The following is a 14,181-nucleotide window of genomic DNA, read 5'->3' as shown; positions in this document are numbered from 1 at the left end:
CGGGTTTACTTACTCATCCTCGGATCACAGGTCGGACGTAGGCAGGCAGCAGCGTCTCCCCGGTGTCAGCGTTCCCAAACTCGAATGATCTACTTAAGGAAATAGTCCGTCGACGAGATTCCTAAATGGAACTTCATGAGCCACTGTGTAGCTCAGAGGTCTGAATATTTACCAGCCTTGGCCCAGCGTGACATTATCCTTACGCTTTGTCTTGTGGCGAACTTTAAAAAGTGGGCTCTTGCCTCAGGCGCTGTTTGGATCTGTTTCTCACTTTGTCACGTCTCCATCGGTGACGTTTCTGCACCTTTGTGACGGCTGCATGGCATTGCTCTGTGTGACCCCAACACCGTTGGCCCACCTGGTTTTCCTGTGGTGTGACGAGGCAAACTGGGGGTAGCATGTCTGCCGTGGCACTTTCTGGGGCCTCCGTGAACACTCCCTCACCCAGCCGCACGTTCTGCATCCTGCGGAGTCTGAAGCTTCCCTTTGCGAGTTCCTGGGGTCAGTGATGTCAAGGCCTCCGCTGGCCCTTGCTGAGAAGGGGTTGGTACCCAGGGAGGGAAGAGCATGGGCAGATGCGTCTCCAAACGAGCTGACCCGAGAGTGGGTGGACACTGCAGCCTTCCCTCCTTTCTGTTTCCGAGTTTCATAGGGATTGCCCTAAACAGAGGCATCCGAATAATATCACGAGAAATAAGCAGTTAATTTCTAGACGGCAGTGACGGCAACAGGAAGCGTTGTGGAAGGCGATGCTCCGCAGGACTCGTGGTGCCGGGGTGTGTGTGTGTGTGTGTGTGTGTGTGATGTTTTATTTAATCCCACCAGGTCCTGGGGGGCAGGGCCTACAGTATAAAAGGTGAAGTGGACGTGAGCAGGGGAGGAACAGCCCCTGCGGGATGACCAGCATCCTCCGCTCAGATGTACCCTCTACTCAGGGGTGGCGACTAAGGCGGAGACAGGTGTCCCCACTCATCAATGTCCCCAGCAGCTACAAACCCAAAGTGGGAAACTTGGGAGGCCTTTTTATTCCAGGACTAGTGCTTAACTTGTCAAATGATTTCCACTCGGGGAGCCCCGAGCCGTTACAAACAGGACGCACAGAGTGCTCAGGCAGTGGACACACCAAGACAGGGCAGAAGAAAAGGGGCACGCATGGAGGAAGCCGCCAGAAGAACAGGCTGAGGAATAGCTCGACTTCCCCTTCCCCCTGCGGGGTCCCGTGCAGGGATGAGGGTCGTCACGTAGCATAGAGCTGTTTCCCCAAAACAAAGCTCACCCCTCCTGAATAATTTCCTACTAGGAAATATGTTAGGTATCTTCAAGGCATTTTGAAGACACCTAGGAGTAGTTGGTTGGATTCCTTTATTTAAAAAAGCAAAGCAAGCGTTTCATGTCTGAATCTGGGGTCTTTGGGTGCCATTAAGACGCGTGGCTTCTCGGCAATGCATATGGCGGCACTATATTTGGTGGAATGAAGGCTGTACGGTATAAAATGTCAAAAAAAATTAATCAGCTCCATACAAATGCCTAGATGCAATCAAGCTGCCTTATTTTAATTCAACTACTAATGACTCAAATCCTGTCACCTCTTGATTTTCAATTATGTGGAGTACCATCGTCAGACTTGATTATATTCGTGCAGGCTCATTTTGTAGTGGTGCCATTTAGGACACCCCAAAACGCAAACGAGGGGCCTCGTTAGGAGACTAAACGTTGTGTGCCTTCTGGTTTCCCCACAGCAGTTCCACGGAGCATCCTGGGGCCTCCAAGCCTCCGATAAGCTCGTCCAGCATGACATCACGCATCTTGCTACGCCAGCAACTCATGCGTGAGCAGATGCAGGAACAGGAGCGCAGAGAGCAGCAGCAGAAGCTGCAGGCGGCCCCGTTCCTGCAGCAGAGAGCGCCCGCCAGCCAGACGCCAGCCATCAACGTCAGCGCACCCACCACCCTGCCCTCTGCATCCCAGGTGCCCATGGAAGTCCTTAAGGTACGTGAGCGCCCTGCTCGTGGAGGGACCGGCCCTCGTCCCTTTTCCATTTTCTGGATTTTCTATTGATCTTAACAAGTGTTTGGCTATATCGGCCCATCAGAGTCGTATGTGCGTAAGCGTCACCTCTGTGGATTCCCACACGCCTTTGTCTTTCCAAAGAGGGTGAAACTGAGCGTGACAGTGCCCTCCACAGACGGCGGGACGGGCTCAGCCTTCCAGCGGGAGTCCCAGGCAGGAGCAGGTGTTCGTTAGAAGAACCTCTTCCCTTCCTTCTTCTGGGAAGACTTCAAAACCTAAAGGTTATCTGGACCAGGCGCCTCCTGATAACTCGCCCATGCTACTTTCCCTTAAATGCATTCTCTGGCCATGCTTTAATTTTCTTTTCCAGTTAGTCATGTTGGCTGTAGAAACTCTTAGAAAGCCTCCGCAGATACAAAGCAGCGGGTGAGCTTTCTGCTCCCTGATAGCCGGGCTGTGTAATCCTTTTACTGGAGTGAGTTGTCTGCCTTGGGTCCCTTTGATTTCTTGCTAGGGTGGAGACTGCAGGAGCTTGTTAGTCTCATTCTGTCCGGGACACAGAGCTTCCTAATTACTCGGGAAAGTTGTAACAAGTCTAAGAATAGTTTGTGTCTCCCGTGTCTTCCTCCTCACGTGGGGAGAGTCCCCCTGCTTCATGATAAGCACTTGAGTTTTTCAGGACGATGGGTTCAGGGAAAGTTAAGAGGAAAGCAGCAGCGGAACTTCTTACTTTCTAATTTTTTTTTTTTTTTTCGCCCATTCACCTAATTGATTCGTTCTGAAGAGTCCCAAGTGATACTGTTCAGCAAACAATGTGAACTTTACACACCGGTGATTCACTGTTGGTCTTTGCATTCATTCGTGGGAGCAGAAGCAGCAGTCTCTGTGTTTAAAGTTTCATATTAAAGCAAACAGCAGAAGCAGCAGTCCCCGTGCGTAAAGTTTCATATTAAAGCAAACAGAGCAATGGTGGGGTATGATCAGGAGGGCACAGGCAAGCCTTCCCAGCAAGGACAAAAAGGAGTCTTTAAAAACAACTTTAAGGTCTGTTATTTTTTATTTGCAGAGTCTTTTAAAATGCTGTGATAGTAGTGGAATTTCTTGATAGAGAAGTCAACTGAAATTTTCTTGGGGCAAAAGGATGTAAACTGCTTCCCATATTTTTACTGTAATGTGATTGACACTGTGAATATTGTCACTGCAAGGGATATTTCACCTACCCCTTGTTAAGTAAAAACAAGGTTTTTGCTCTGGAATAGATTATACCGTGAATCTTTAAGTTCTGCTTGGGTGAACACTCTTATTTAAGTCTTCATAGATATAAGATTTATGTTGTTTCATGTTTGCATGAGTTACGGTTGTTTTGTGTCTATGGTAGGTTATTTAAGCTGATAAGAATTAAATAATAACCAGTTATGGAGAAATGTATCTGTTTTGTTCACTATAATCTATTTTTTTTTAATTTGAAGAGCAAATTTTAGAAATGAAATGAATTTGAACTAGTGGTGGTTTATAGCCAATTTGAGGATTACGTTTGATACTGTATTAAAGCATATTACATTAAAGTCAGTTTTCCTATCAGGACAGTTACTTGTGATACTGGAGAAATTTGCCCAAATACAAGTGTGTGGAAACATCATTTCCACATCATTTAATAGGTGACATTTTAAAGTGTTTAACATGTTATTTTGGAAAGCTGTTCAAACTGGAATCTGCATTAAGTAATGTGAATCATCTGCCCGGTTTTCCTTCATGCTGCTGTGTCCTGACCACACTGGGTTGAGCTGTGGGCCCCCATCAGGAATATGCCAGAAACATACAAAGAGACAGTGTCACCTGGAAGACATAGCATGACCCAGAAAATGGGCAACTGATGAATTTATATTTCATGCCAAGTAGATTTTATTTCTCCTTAATTTTTGCATTTTTTAATACTTTGGTATGTGAACTTATGTGGTTTGTTAGCTCCTTAGACAAGTTTTCATGCCCAAAGTGAAGGGCAGAGAAAAGAGACGTGACTGCATCCATTTAAGGTGACGTCCCACGAAATGCAAGTAGAATTCCCAGGAGAGCACCCTGTCCCCGATTGCTTCAGATGCTAACGTCTCAACGCTTTGCAAAAGTGGTTTACGAATTTTCAAAAGCTTTGTGCGTGAAAATGCTATGAGATAATAATCATAGAAATATACAAGAAGGACTTTTCCTCCATAGTTAAGTCACGAGCACAGTTTTGTGAAGCAAACGATTGATAGCAATGCCATTAACGTGCTGAATCTTCAGCCATTTCCCATGAGTATGCGTTTTTGAAAGCTGGACAATACCAAGTGAGTAGATCGTACTGAGTTGCACATTCTCATGGTAAAGCCCGAGCAAACTCTTCGTTCGAGACTAAAGGTTTAAGCTGCCCACAGGGAACACGCCTGCTTCTCGGTGAGGTGCATGTGGGCACACAGACATGCTGCACGCACTGGAGCATCCGGGCACATCGCTCCAGATTCCAACTGATCTGTTTTGAAGCTGGTGGAAGACAGCCTGTTATGTAGGTGTCCTGGGTGCCCAGTGTCCAGTTACTGGCCTTCTGTAGTCTGGAATGAGGTACTGATTTTTTAAGTGCCAGGTTAGGGTTTTCAGGTGAATGTCTTTCTTTAGCAGAGTTTTACTTGATTTATGAAGCTCTTTGAATCATGTTTAAAAGTGTCAACGTTTGGTGACCTTGGGACTCATAGAAATTTGCATTGGAAGTTGGAAATTCACATCACTTATTTCTTCACGTCTGATCAGGTTTCATTTCTGTGAAGGATGCAGAGTTGGCATCTGGCTTCTGCATTGACCCTCTGGTTGTGGGTTGATTCCTCCTCTTGGCTTTCTCGTCAGGTGACGTGGAATGATGAGTCTTGTGTGTATTTGACTAGTAGGGATGTGCCCTGGCTTTCTGAAGAAGAAGCTTATCCCACTGGGTGTAGTGATTTAAGTGTGCATCTTTATCCTACCTTAACCACTGCTCGCAGTGCGTAATGCGTTTTGCATAGGAGTGAGCATCCCTGTATTTCAAATGGTGGATTATCACAAAGCATTATCAGGCCATTAAGGGACATGGTTTCTTCTACCGAGGGGCTTTGTGGGCACAGCACTCAGACAAACCTGAGGATTGAAATTTGATGCATCATCTTTTAAACAAAAACCAGAGCAACCAAGGACAGATTTTGGGGACATCAGGGCTCATGGCTAAAGATGCTTCCAGGATCCGACCCCCAAGCTAGCATTCACCTTGGGGTTTGTTCCTGCTGCAACTCTCCACCTTTGATTGGTGGTGGAAGTGCCTGGTCACCTGATCTGGGACTGACGAGTTCACCTCTGCCTTCCACAGCACACCCTCTGGCAGGTTGCAGCTTGAGCACAGGAGTGAGATGTTTCTCCATTCAGAAGTTTGCAGGGAGAAGCCGAGCATCTTTCCCGCCTCCCTTCCTCCTTCCTTCCATCCTTCTATCCTTCTTTCTGCTTTCAAATTTAAGAATTCCAAGTCCAGTTGTTCTCTCTGGAAGAGACTGTACGTTGAATATATCCGTTCTCCTTCAGAGAAAGGTTGTATGAATTAAAAGGAAAAATCTATATTTTGTTACTTTAGGGTCTTTTATGCTAAGTAAAGGACATTATTACATTTCCACTCTGTTCTGGATCATCTCAGGAATTGGGCACCAGTCTCTGCAATTGGAGATCGTTATTTCTGTTCATCGAGAACAGAAATGCTTTTGGCCAGGACGCTGCACAAGGTTAACTAAATCCACCTGGGCATCTGTTTGGTGGCCACATCCTTGACACTGCAACATTGAAGCAGAGGTCAGTGAGTGGAATGGAAGCCCCGCTTCCTGCCCACTGGTTCTCCAAATGACAGCATCGAGGTTTCGCTAGGAGGGGAAAAGTAGATTACTGGATTGTCCATCTTTCTCCACGAATTATGAAATTTACCTGGAATAGAGTTTTCGAGGCGTGACTCATCGTTTAGGTATAGTGCGGAGACGAGGGAGAGGATGTGTGGAGTTATGGGCTGGGGCGTTAAGGGCCGACCGAAGGCGTCTCCCACCCCGACGGGTGGGCTCTGCTTCAGATTTATTTAGCCTGGAGTACAGAACCGAGCAGCTTCTCCGTGACTGCAGGAAGCAGGGACGAATGGGCTTGCCTCGGATCAGCTTGCCTTGATCCCTGAGTTACGGATGGGAGGTGCTGTCCCCACAGGATGGGCACGGGCCACGTCTGAGACGTCTCCTGGAACCGTATTTTATTTGTGCACAGCTGTCATGTTCTTCTGTGCCCTGTCATGGCCATGGGTCTGTCAGCTTCAACTTCAGGGTGTGTTTATAAGCACTGGCGTCCTTTGTTTCTGAATTCAACTTAGTGTCCCCAAGGCGCACCCTGGGAGGAAGGGACTTAGTTTCTGGGTCCCACACACAGCTCTCCCCTTTCTCAGGCACCTTGTTTCCCCGCAGAGTCTTTGACGTGTTCAAGGTCACATAGGTAGTAATCTCCTTTTTTCTTGAGGTCACTAATTTTATTTGTAAGAGTCGCGGGGAGTACTCGTTAGCCCGCCACCTCCCTCCGCTCTCCCGGATATCGCGGTTTCTGCCCCACGGTTCCACTTTGGAGGGAGCAAGCTCTGAAGAAGTCAGGCTGCCTGGTCAGGCAGACGCAGTCCGGTGTTTATCTTTCTTTCCTCACAGTTGCAGGTGGAACCGAAAAAACCCAAAGAGAAAAGAAAAAAAAGGAAAGGAAAGAAAAAGGTCACGTCTCCTTCTGAGGACGCTTTTCAAACCTTCCCCAGGCTGGCTGGGCCTCTTGCTGCGTCTTGAAAGGCACCTGGCGGTTCTGGTGTGCAGTGCCCGCTGTGCGCCCGCTGGCTCTGCATCTCACAGAGCTCCGGGACCCCGGGTGAGGGCAGTGACCCCAGGGCACAGGTGCTGGACTGCCGACCTCGGTGAGGGCAGGCTGAACACAGGCCCGGGAGGGCAGGGCGCTGGGTGGGTGCCAGCTGGTCAGCGTCGGGCTTGGTTTCCCTGGGCGGCTTTCAGTGACCAGTGGGGAAATGCTGGCTGACTGAAGTCCTCTCGCTGGAACCCTTAGGCTCTGTCCACATGACAGAGCAGGCTCAGGAGAGCAAACGCCAGCCACAAAGTAGTGGACCTTGCAAAGCCGCGAATTATCTCCAGTTTTCTGAAAACATTGGAATGTCAACCCTAATGGCATTTTCATTTGCTGATATTTGCAGTAAGTGGAGACGATTTCTCCCTGTGTGACCACGGTGCCGCCTTTTGTTACGTGGCTGAGGGGCGAGACGGAAGCTGTCACTGGGTTTTGCCAGGTTGTGGAGGGGCCGGCTGTGCTCCGTGGACCCCTAGCCACGCAGCCACCTGTCTTGAGGATGAGGGTCTGGCTACCTGACCGGAGGCAGCAGCGGACCACGTGTCACGTCCCCCACTGGGGGAAGCCGCACTGACCGCACAGTCTTCCGCCTCCTCCGCTGTTCTCGGAACTGCCTGCTCCTGGAGCTCAGGGTGGTGTTATGAGGTGTCCTCAGGGTCTGGGCCTCGGAGCGAGGGCTCAGGTGGGAGTGGGTGGAGCTGTCCTTGCTTCCTCCTGTGACGATGCCCACGGGGCATGCATCCTCAGCAGGGATGTGGGCGTCCCCGCAGGGAGAAAAGCTGGTTCTTGGAGGGCAGAGGGGTCATATGTACTGCAGTGGCTTGTGACCCTCGTAAGCCATGGCAGGTAACAGGAGGGCAGTGTGTGTCTGTCCAAGTTTCCTGGAGGTGGCGAGGAAGGAGAGGCAGTTAGGAGATCTAGGTCTGCCAAGGCCCCCAAGGCGGGTGCTGATGAGGAAAAGGTTGGGGACCTTCCTGCCGTGTGACCAGTGCCTCTCCAGCTCCCCTCTGCTCCTGGGGGTCTGACCTCTGCATTCTGCCTGGGCTGGGTTTCCCAGGACGTGGTCGTGGCAGCTCGCACCTAGAACAGGACTCGTTTAATCCCCACCTGGCTCTGAGGGATGTGTCGGTGTCCAGGGGCTGAGTAGCTCATCGGAGGCCGCCAGAGGAAGAGGAGGGGTCAGGACGTGAGCTGGCCACAGAGTTCCGTGGCCACTAACGGCGGCTCCTCTCTGAGAGGGAATGGCCTGGGAAACTTCCAAAGAGACAATGGCTGGGCTCAGTGTCTCAAATGATAGGAGCCTGGGCGAGTAGCGCGAGCTTATTACAGCGCCTCCGGTGTTGCTTGGAGCCTGCGGTGGCCCTACTGGGCAGGTAGAGTGAGCCTCCCTCCACATGGGAACGGCACCATGACCACGGCCTACTGTAGAGAGCATGGTTCCCAATGGAACCATGGCCCCGCTCTGTCTACAGTAGCCACGCACACTGCCGGCTTCTGTGCCCTGTGCAGAGCTCAGGGACCAGTGCTGGACATTTCTGAGCAATCACTGCTAACGAACACCCTAGAGAAGCAAGAGGCCGGAGAGGAACTTCCAGGGAGTCTCACAGGCTTGACAGAAAGATACAGGAGCTTAGGCCTCTGAGATCAGAAAGGGCTCCTCTGTTGGATTCTTGAAGTACCTTCCCGAGTCTCCACCATACGCCAGAGGAGAGACGGCTGTGTTTTCTCCTGCATGGGAAGCCTACCTGGCCATGTGGCCCGCGATGGTGAGTTTTGGTTTAGTGATAGTCCTCACTGTGGGTCCAGAAGCACTTTCAGAGTTTCTGTGACGGTGCCTGACAGTCCCAAGTCGGGGTCACTCCTGTTCTGAAGATCTCCACGGCTCGGCTGCTGTGATCCATACACCTTGCCCTCTCTGGGTTTTAACGGTCCTGTTCTGAAATGGTCCATGTGACAGACCCACACGCCTCTTTAAACAGGCATTCCCTCCTGGAGTTGTGGCTGATTTTGAGTGTTTCTGGCCCACCTGACCCTTCAGTACCGGGGCTCTTGCTGTATTTTAACACCTAGAACTTCTCTTCTGCTCGCTTTTATACTCGCTTTGAAGTGAATGTCACCTGTGACAAGGTCAGAGTCTCCTTCGCACGTGTTATCTACAGGATCTCAACAACTGAAGAAAGGGCTTAGATCTGAAAGACCAGTTTTGAAGTAGTCCCTGTAGATTGTGGGTATGTGCAAATTCTATCACTTGGCCCTTCCCAGGTAGGTGGGCGGGACTGGGCTAAAAATACACAGGCCAGTGCAGCGGCTTTACTCAGGGGTGCTGCCGCGATCAGGGCCAACCTGCTGGCGCTCGCTCCAAATCTGTCTCTCTTTATTGACTTCTTTGAGTATCAGCCTGAACTTTAAGACAAATGTAGTGTCCTGTGATTTACTGGCCTTTCAGATGGTGGCTTATAAAGCTCGATGTCTTTGTGTGTTGATTTATGAGAAGGAAATGGATCAAAAATATAAGCATCCAAGGCAGATAAATCAGGAGGTTGCTGACATAGAGAAAAGTCTTACGAGGAGAACTGCTTTCATCACTGATTTAAAAAATAGAGAATGTCCCAGAAAAGGGTTTAGAGGATTCGAAACCCTATCATTCCTCCTAGTTGTGTGTGGAGTGGTTCGGGTGTTGGTGGTGATGGTGGCCGAGGCTCTGTTATCATTTAAGTCCAAGGGGACGTGCTTGCCTTCTTCACGGAACTGGACTAGTATCCTGACTGCGCTCTCCGTCTTAGTAAAGTGGTGCTCACCCAAAGCCTTGTGAGGGGCACATTTCTTCTGTCAGGTGAATTTCCTAGACCGGGGCACATTAAGCAGCTAGCAGAACTGTAAGAAGGTGTGGGGAGCTTGGAAATTAGCAACGAGGAAGGATACCTTCAAGTCCCACTTGTGCGTCCTTTTAGATACTACTTAAGAGGCCCAGAGTGGAACCCAGCTTTCTGCCACCTTGCCACCTGGCATTATTTTGTTGTGATCTCCCCCGTTGGCCCTGGGTTTTATATAATTAAAATTCAGGGCTGGAAATTTCGTCGGAGACTTAATTAGAAGTGACAAACCAGAGACATTCCTGCCGGTCGAGAAAGGCTTAAGACATTCTTATTGGCTGAATTACAAATATGTAACATTTTTCGAACACTGCATGGTAGTTCAGAGTGCCTAAAGGTGACAAGATTAGCTCTGTTTTTCTAGTGAAGTAGTAAAAATTAGATTAATAAGTACCAGGCAAAGAACCTTTTCTTTTTTTTTTTTTTTTTTTTTTTCCCTCTCCCCGAAAGAAATCTTACCTTGAATACTTCTGGCTGTGGAGACTGGTGCCTTAATTAGCCACATGTTCTTTTACCTCCTGGGAAATAAGTGCGGGATGAACTTGGGATCAAGACGCAGACGTACCCTGACTTAGCACACGCCGCCCAGTAATTCAGCCAGGAATGTTGGTAATTAGTCCTGCCTCTTTCAACTCTTGGCTTATTTTATAAAACCGGTTGACTTAAAATAATGCCTGCTGATTTATTGCCCACACGTTTCGAGACGGGGACTTGGCGCTCGAACAAAAGCGAGATTGTGCAGGGATGGAAACCTGCCCTCCTGTTCTTATGTCCGCGCAGATCCTGGAGGGCCCTCTGTGTCCCCTATTAACTTTGTTGCATTTTCTTTCACTCCATTCAGCATTTTACTGGGCTGGCTTTTGTGCCTTGGTGAAGAGAAAGAGGGAGTAAATTAAAAAGAAAAAAACAAAAAAAAAAAGGCCACTCCTGGAGGCTTCCAGTGTGAGGAGCTTGTCAAGGCGCGTTGGCGCCGTGTGGGCTGATGGAATCCGGCGTGCCCTCCGTCTGAGGTCCTCTTCATGGTTAAGCCCCTGTTGGTGTTGACGACAGCCAGGTCCATCTTAAAAGATGGCGTTGTTGAGACACAGGACGCGGGGCAGCAGCCTCGGAGCCTGGGTACCTAAGCATTGTCGTGAGTTATCGCTCGAGATGCCAAAGTCCCGTGCTCACTCGTGCGCCTGGTTATACTTTTGAGATATGGCCATGATCAATGTCCCTGTCGAAAATCTGGCCCTAGCCTGGGTCTGGTACTTCAGTGACCTTGGGCCCATTTCCTGTTCTCTTTGGACTTTGGTGTCCTCATGGGGTCACAGTGCCTGCTTTGCAGAGCTTTGTGAGAGGTCAGTAAAAGCAGCACTGTCCAGTCAACACAGAATGCGGGCTGCGCATGGACATTGGAGTTGTCTGATATTCTCCTTAGACATGGTATAAGAACCGTGTGCAGTTAACTTTCATATGCTTTCATTAACCAGTGTATGGAGGGTAACGTCTTTTCAACGGTGGTCAGCATGAAAGTCGTCAAGATCTTTGACCCTTTGATTTTTCATTCAGCCTTTGAGTTAAGCTCCTCAAAATTGGGACTGTATTTCATATCTATGGCACCTTAATTTGGACATTTTCATCAGAATTACCCTGTGCTGAGATTTTATGGAATTTGCTAAATCGTAAAGGTGTCTTCACGTACCCAAGTTGTTTAAAAAATGTTTGAAGATCCCCAGTAATTAATTAATTATTTAAATTCAGATTGAAATGGAAAGAAAGAAAATCCAGTTCCTCCATCTGGAGTAGCTGATTCTCAGGGCTCAGGAGCCCCATGGGGCTTGTGGCCTTTGAAATGGGTAGCACATAACACAGGTTGGATCGATTTCTAAGTATTTATTGTTTTCTTTGGGTTCCTGTGAATGAAATGCTTTCCCTGATTCCTTTCTCGGCAGCATCGCTGTTGGAGCCCAGGAAGGCTTCTGCTGTACGAATGTTGATTTTGTGTCCTACCTCTGCGCTGGATTCTTCTACCGGCTCTGCAAGGCCTCTGGTAGCTTTTCGGGTCTACGTGTAGATTCCTGTCTTCGCAGAGACACGTGACTTGTCTCCCTGTTTGTGTCCGTTTAAGTCCCTCCTCTTGCCTGAGGTTCTGCCTAGAGTTTCAGGGAGTATAGTGAGTGGGAGTGGGGGAGGGGACCTCCCTGCTTGGCCCTGATTTTGGAGGGAATGCTGTTGCTTTTCTCCGTCCAGCATGGTGCTGGCCTGCGTTTGTGCTGCGTGCCCTCTAAGATGACACAGGGCTGGTAGATGGGCAGCACTCAGGAAAGGACTCTGCTTACTGTCCACAGTAAATAACGTGGCACTTTATAATGACTGGTCCCCCGATGCGGTGGTCATTGTCTTCGTCTGCAAGCCGTGGTCTTCCTGGGCCACCCCACACTGCTTCAGTGCTGCGGGCTTCTCCTGCGCTCGCCCCCACAGAGGAGACGGAGAGGCCACAGTTGGTCTCTGTCTTCTTCCTCATGACCTGAGGCCCAGGTGGGCTGGCATCTCATCTCCGGTTGTTGTTTCCTGTCGAAGCAGCTGGTTGTAGGGGCAGCAGTGAAGCCAGCCGTGGAACACGGCATTGTGGCCCATCTCTGCCAGGCGTGTTGCACCCGGACCCCAGCCCGGTGACAGGTCTCAACTCGTTAGTCGTATGTGCCATTCACGCTCAGTCCACACAGGTCGTGCCCACATGGCTGCTGTCCAGGGTGCCGTGACGCCCAGACCTTGCGGGTGTGCGTGCTTCTTCGGTGTTCTCTTTTGGTCACAGGGATTGAACTCAGGAGCACTCGACCACTACGCCACGTCCCCAGCCCTGGTGTATATTTTTAAATTTAGAGACAGGGTTTCACTGAGTTGCTTAGTGCCTCAGTGTTGCCGAGACTGACTTCGAACTTGAGATTCTCCTGCCGTAGCCTCCCGAGCTGCTGGGATTACAAGCGGAGGCCACTGGGTTATAGAGGTGCATAATGGTGGGGTTCACTGTTACATATCCACCCGTGCACACAATGTGACAGTGTAGTTTGGCCAGCACCGTCCCCTGCCCCCACCCCTACCCAGTCCCTTCTCTCGACTCTCCTCCTTTTGCCTTCTTGGTATAAAAAGACATTGAAGGACAAGATCAATTAATCCCACTTTGCTCTTTGGAAGCATTTGGTAGTAGCTCAGTTGACTTAAAGGGAATTGAAAATGGTCATTTTTCTTTTCGGTAGACGTGTATGTCTGATTCTTAGTCACACCGCTCTTGTTAAGTCCATTTCCTTTCTCATTATTTAGGAAGTTTCCGTGCAGCTGGTAATTTGGTGAGAGTTCTTCTCCTGTTCTTATCATGTTCCTGAGTTTTCTGTTTGATAGCAATCTCACCCATTTATTAAACCAGGAATCCTGCACCTGTGTGTGAGTGGATGCTCTGCTAGACGCTTCGTTGTTCCTCATGCAAACAATAAGTTGATTATGTTGGAATTAGCGCACTGTGTTGGAGAGACTTAGTGTGCTCTTCATACAGGTCTAAGAGCCTGTAAGGTTGCATTCTTGTGTGGTTACAAGCAGGACAGCCAGGAGAGCAAAAATGTCAAACACACTGGGACTCTGAGAAAGAAAACCCATCCAGCTGTCCGGTTTCATAGTTTCCTTGGTTTGGAGTCATATAAATTTCTCAGTGTTTATGATTTATTTTAATATTTACTCATCATCTGCAGATAATATTTAGTAAATATGGAGGCCCTTGCAAAATGGATTTCGGTCTCCTAGTGGTAGGTTTATGTTAAAATCTCATGCTGAAGGAATGTTTTCAGCTTATTAATTGGCATAATCCCGGTAGAATTTGCAACACAGCGTTATGAGCCTGGTCATCGGGCCCATTTGTGTTTACACTTGGAACTACAAGCATGTCATAGACGGGGAAAGTGAACATTCTGTGAGGATGTTCGATTCTACATAAAATCTTCATCCAGCTTGACACAAAGCCAAGGCGATTAGAGCTGAACCTCAGATCGTACTTCTCACGAAGTTTTCTGCTTATTCTCAGTGAGGAGCTCGGGGTTCTCAAGGTGCCAGCTGGTCCTGCAGCCCTGCATCACCTGTGCTTACCCCACACCTACTGAGCCAGAGAGTGTGAGCTGGTGCCCGGGATCTGTGTTTTAACCAGTCCTCTGGAAGATTCCAAGGTGTGCTCATGCTTAAGAATCATGGCTGTAGAAACCTGAAAATCTCTAAGGAATTTGAGAAAAATGTAGAAATGCAGGTGCCAATGAAGTCAACCCATTTTCTTAGCTGAGGGTGTCCTTAACTCCTTCCCGTGTTCATCTGTGGCAAACCTCTAATATGTGATGGACGAGGGCTCAGGGAGCAGGGAGCA

General features: G+C 49.0%; 1 protein-coding gene across 12 annotated transcripts in view; it reads left to right on the top strand.

Moving 5' to 3' along the window:
* MITF (melanocyte inducing transcription factor) overlaps positions 1 to 14,181 on the top strand; it is a 188,742-nt gene that overhangs the window by 111,899 nt on the left and 62,662 nt on the right. For 9 of the 12 annotated variants that reach the window (XM_079122424.1, XM_079122425.1, XM_079122423.1 and 6 more), the window contains exon 2: positions 1,740 to 1,989. In XM_079122424.1, coding sequence (XP_078978550.1) covers positions 1,740 to 1,989 — 250 coding nt within the window. The remainder of the gene's footprint in view (positions 1 to 1,739; positions 1,990 to 14,181) is intronic. The other 3 variants (XM_079122426.1, XM_079122427.1, XM_079122429.1) reach the window with 1 other exon arrangement.

This window comes from Sciurus vulgaris, assembly GCF_902686455.1.
Source record: "Sciurus vulgaris genome assembly, chromosome: 19".
NCBI classification, from domain to species: Eukaryota; Metazoa; Chordata; class Mammalia; order Rodentia; family Sciuridae; genus Sciurus; species Sciurus vulgaris.
This window is presented reverse-complemented; position numbering and strand designations above follow the sequence as displayed.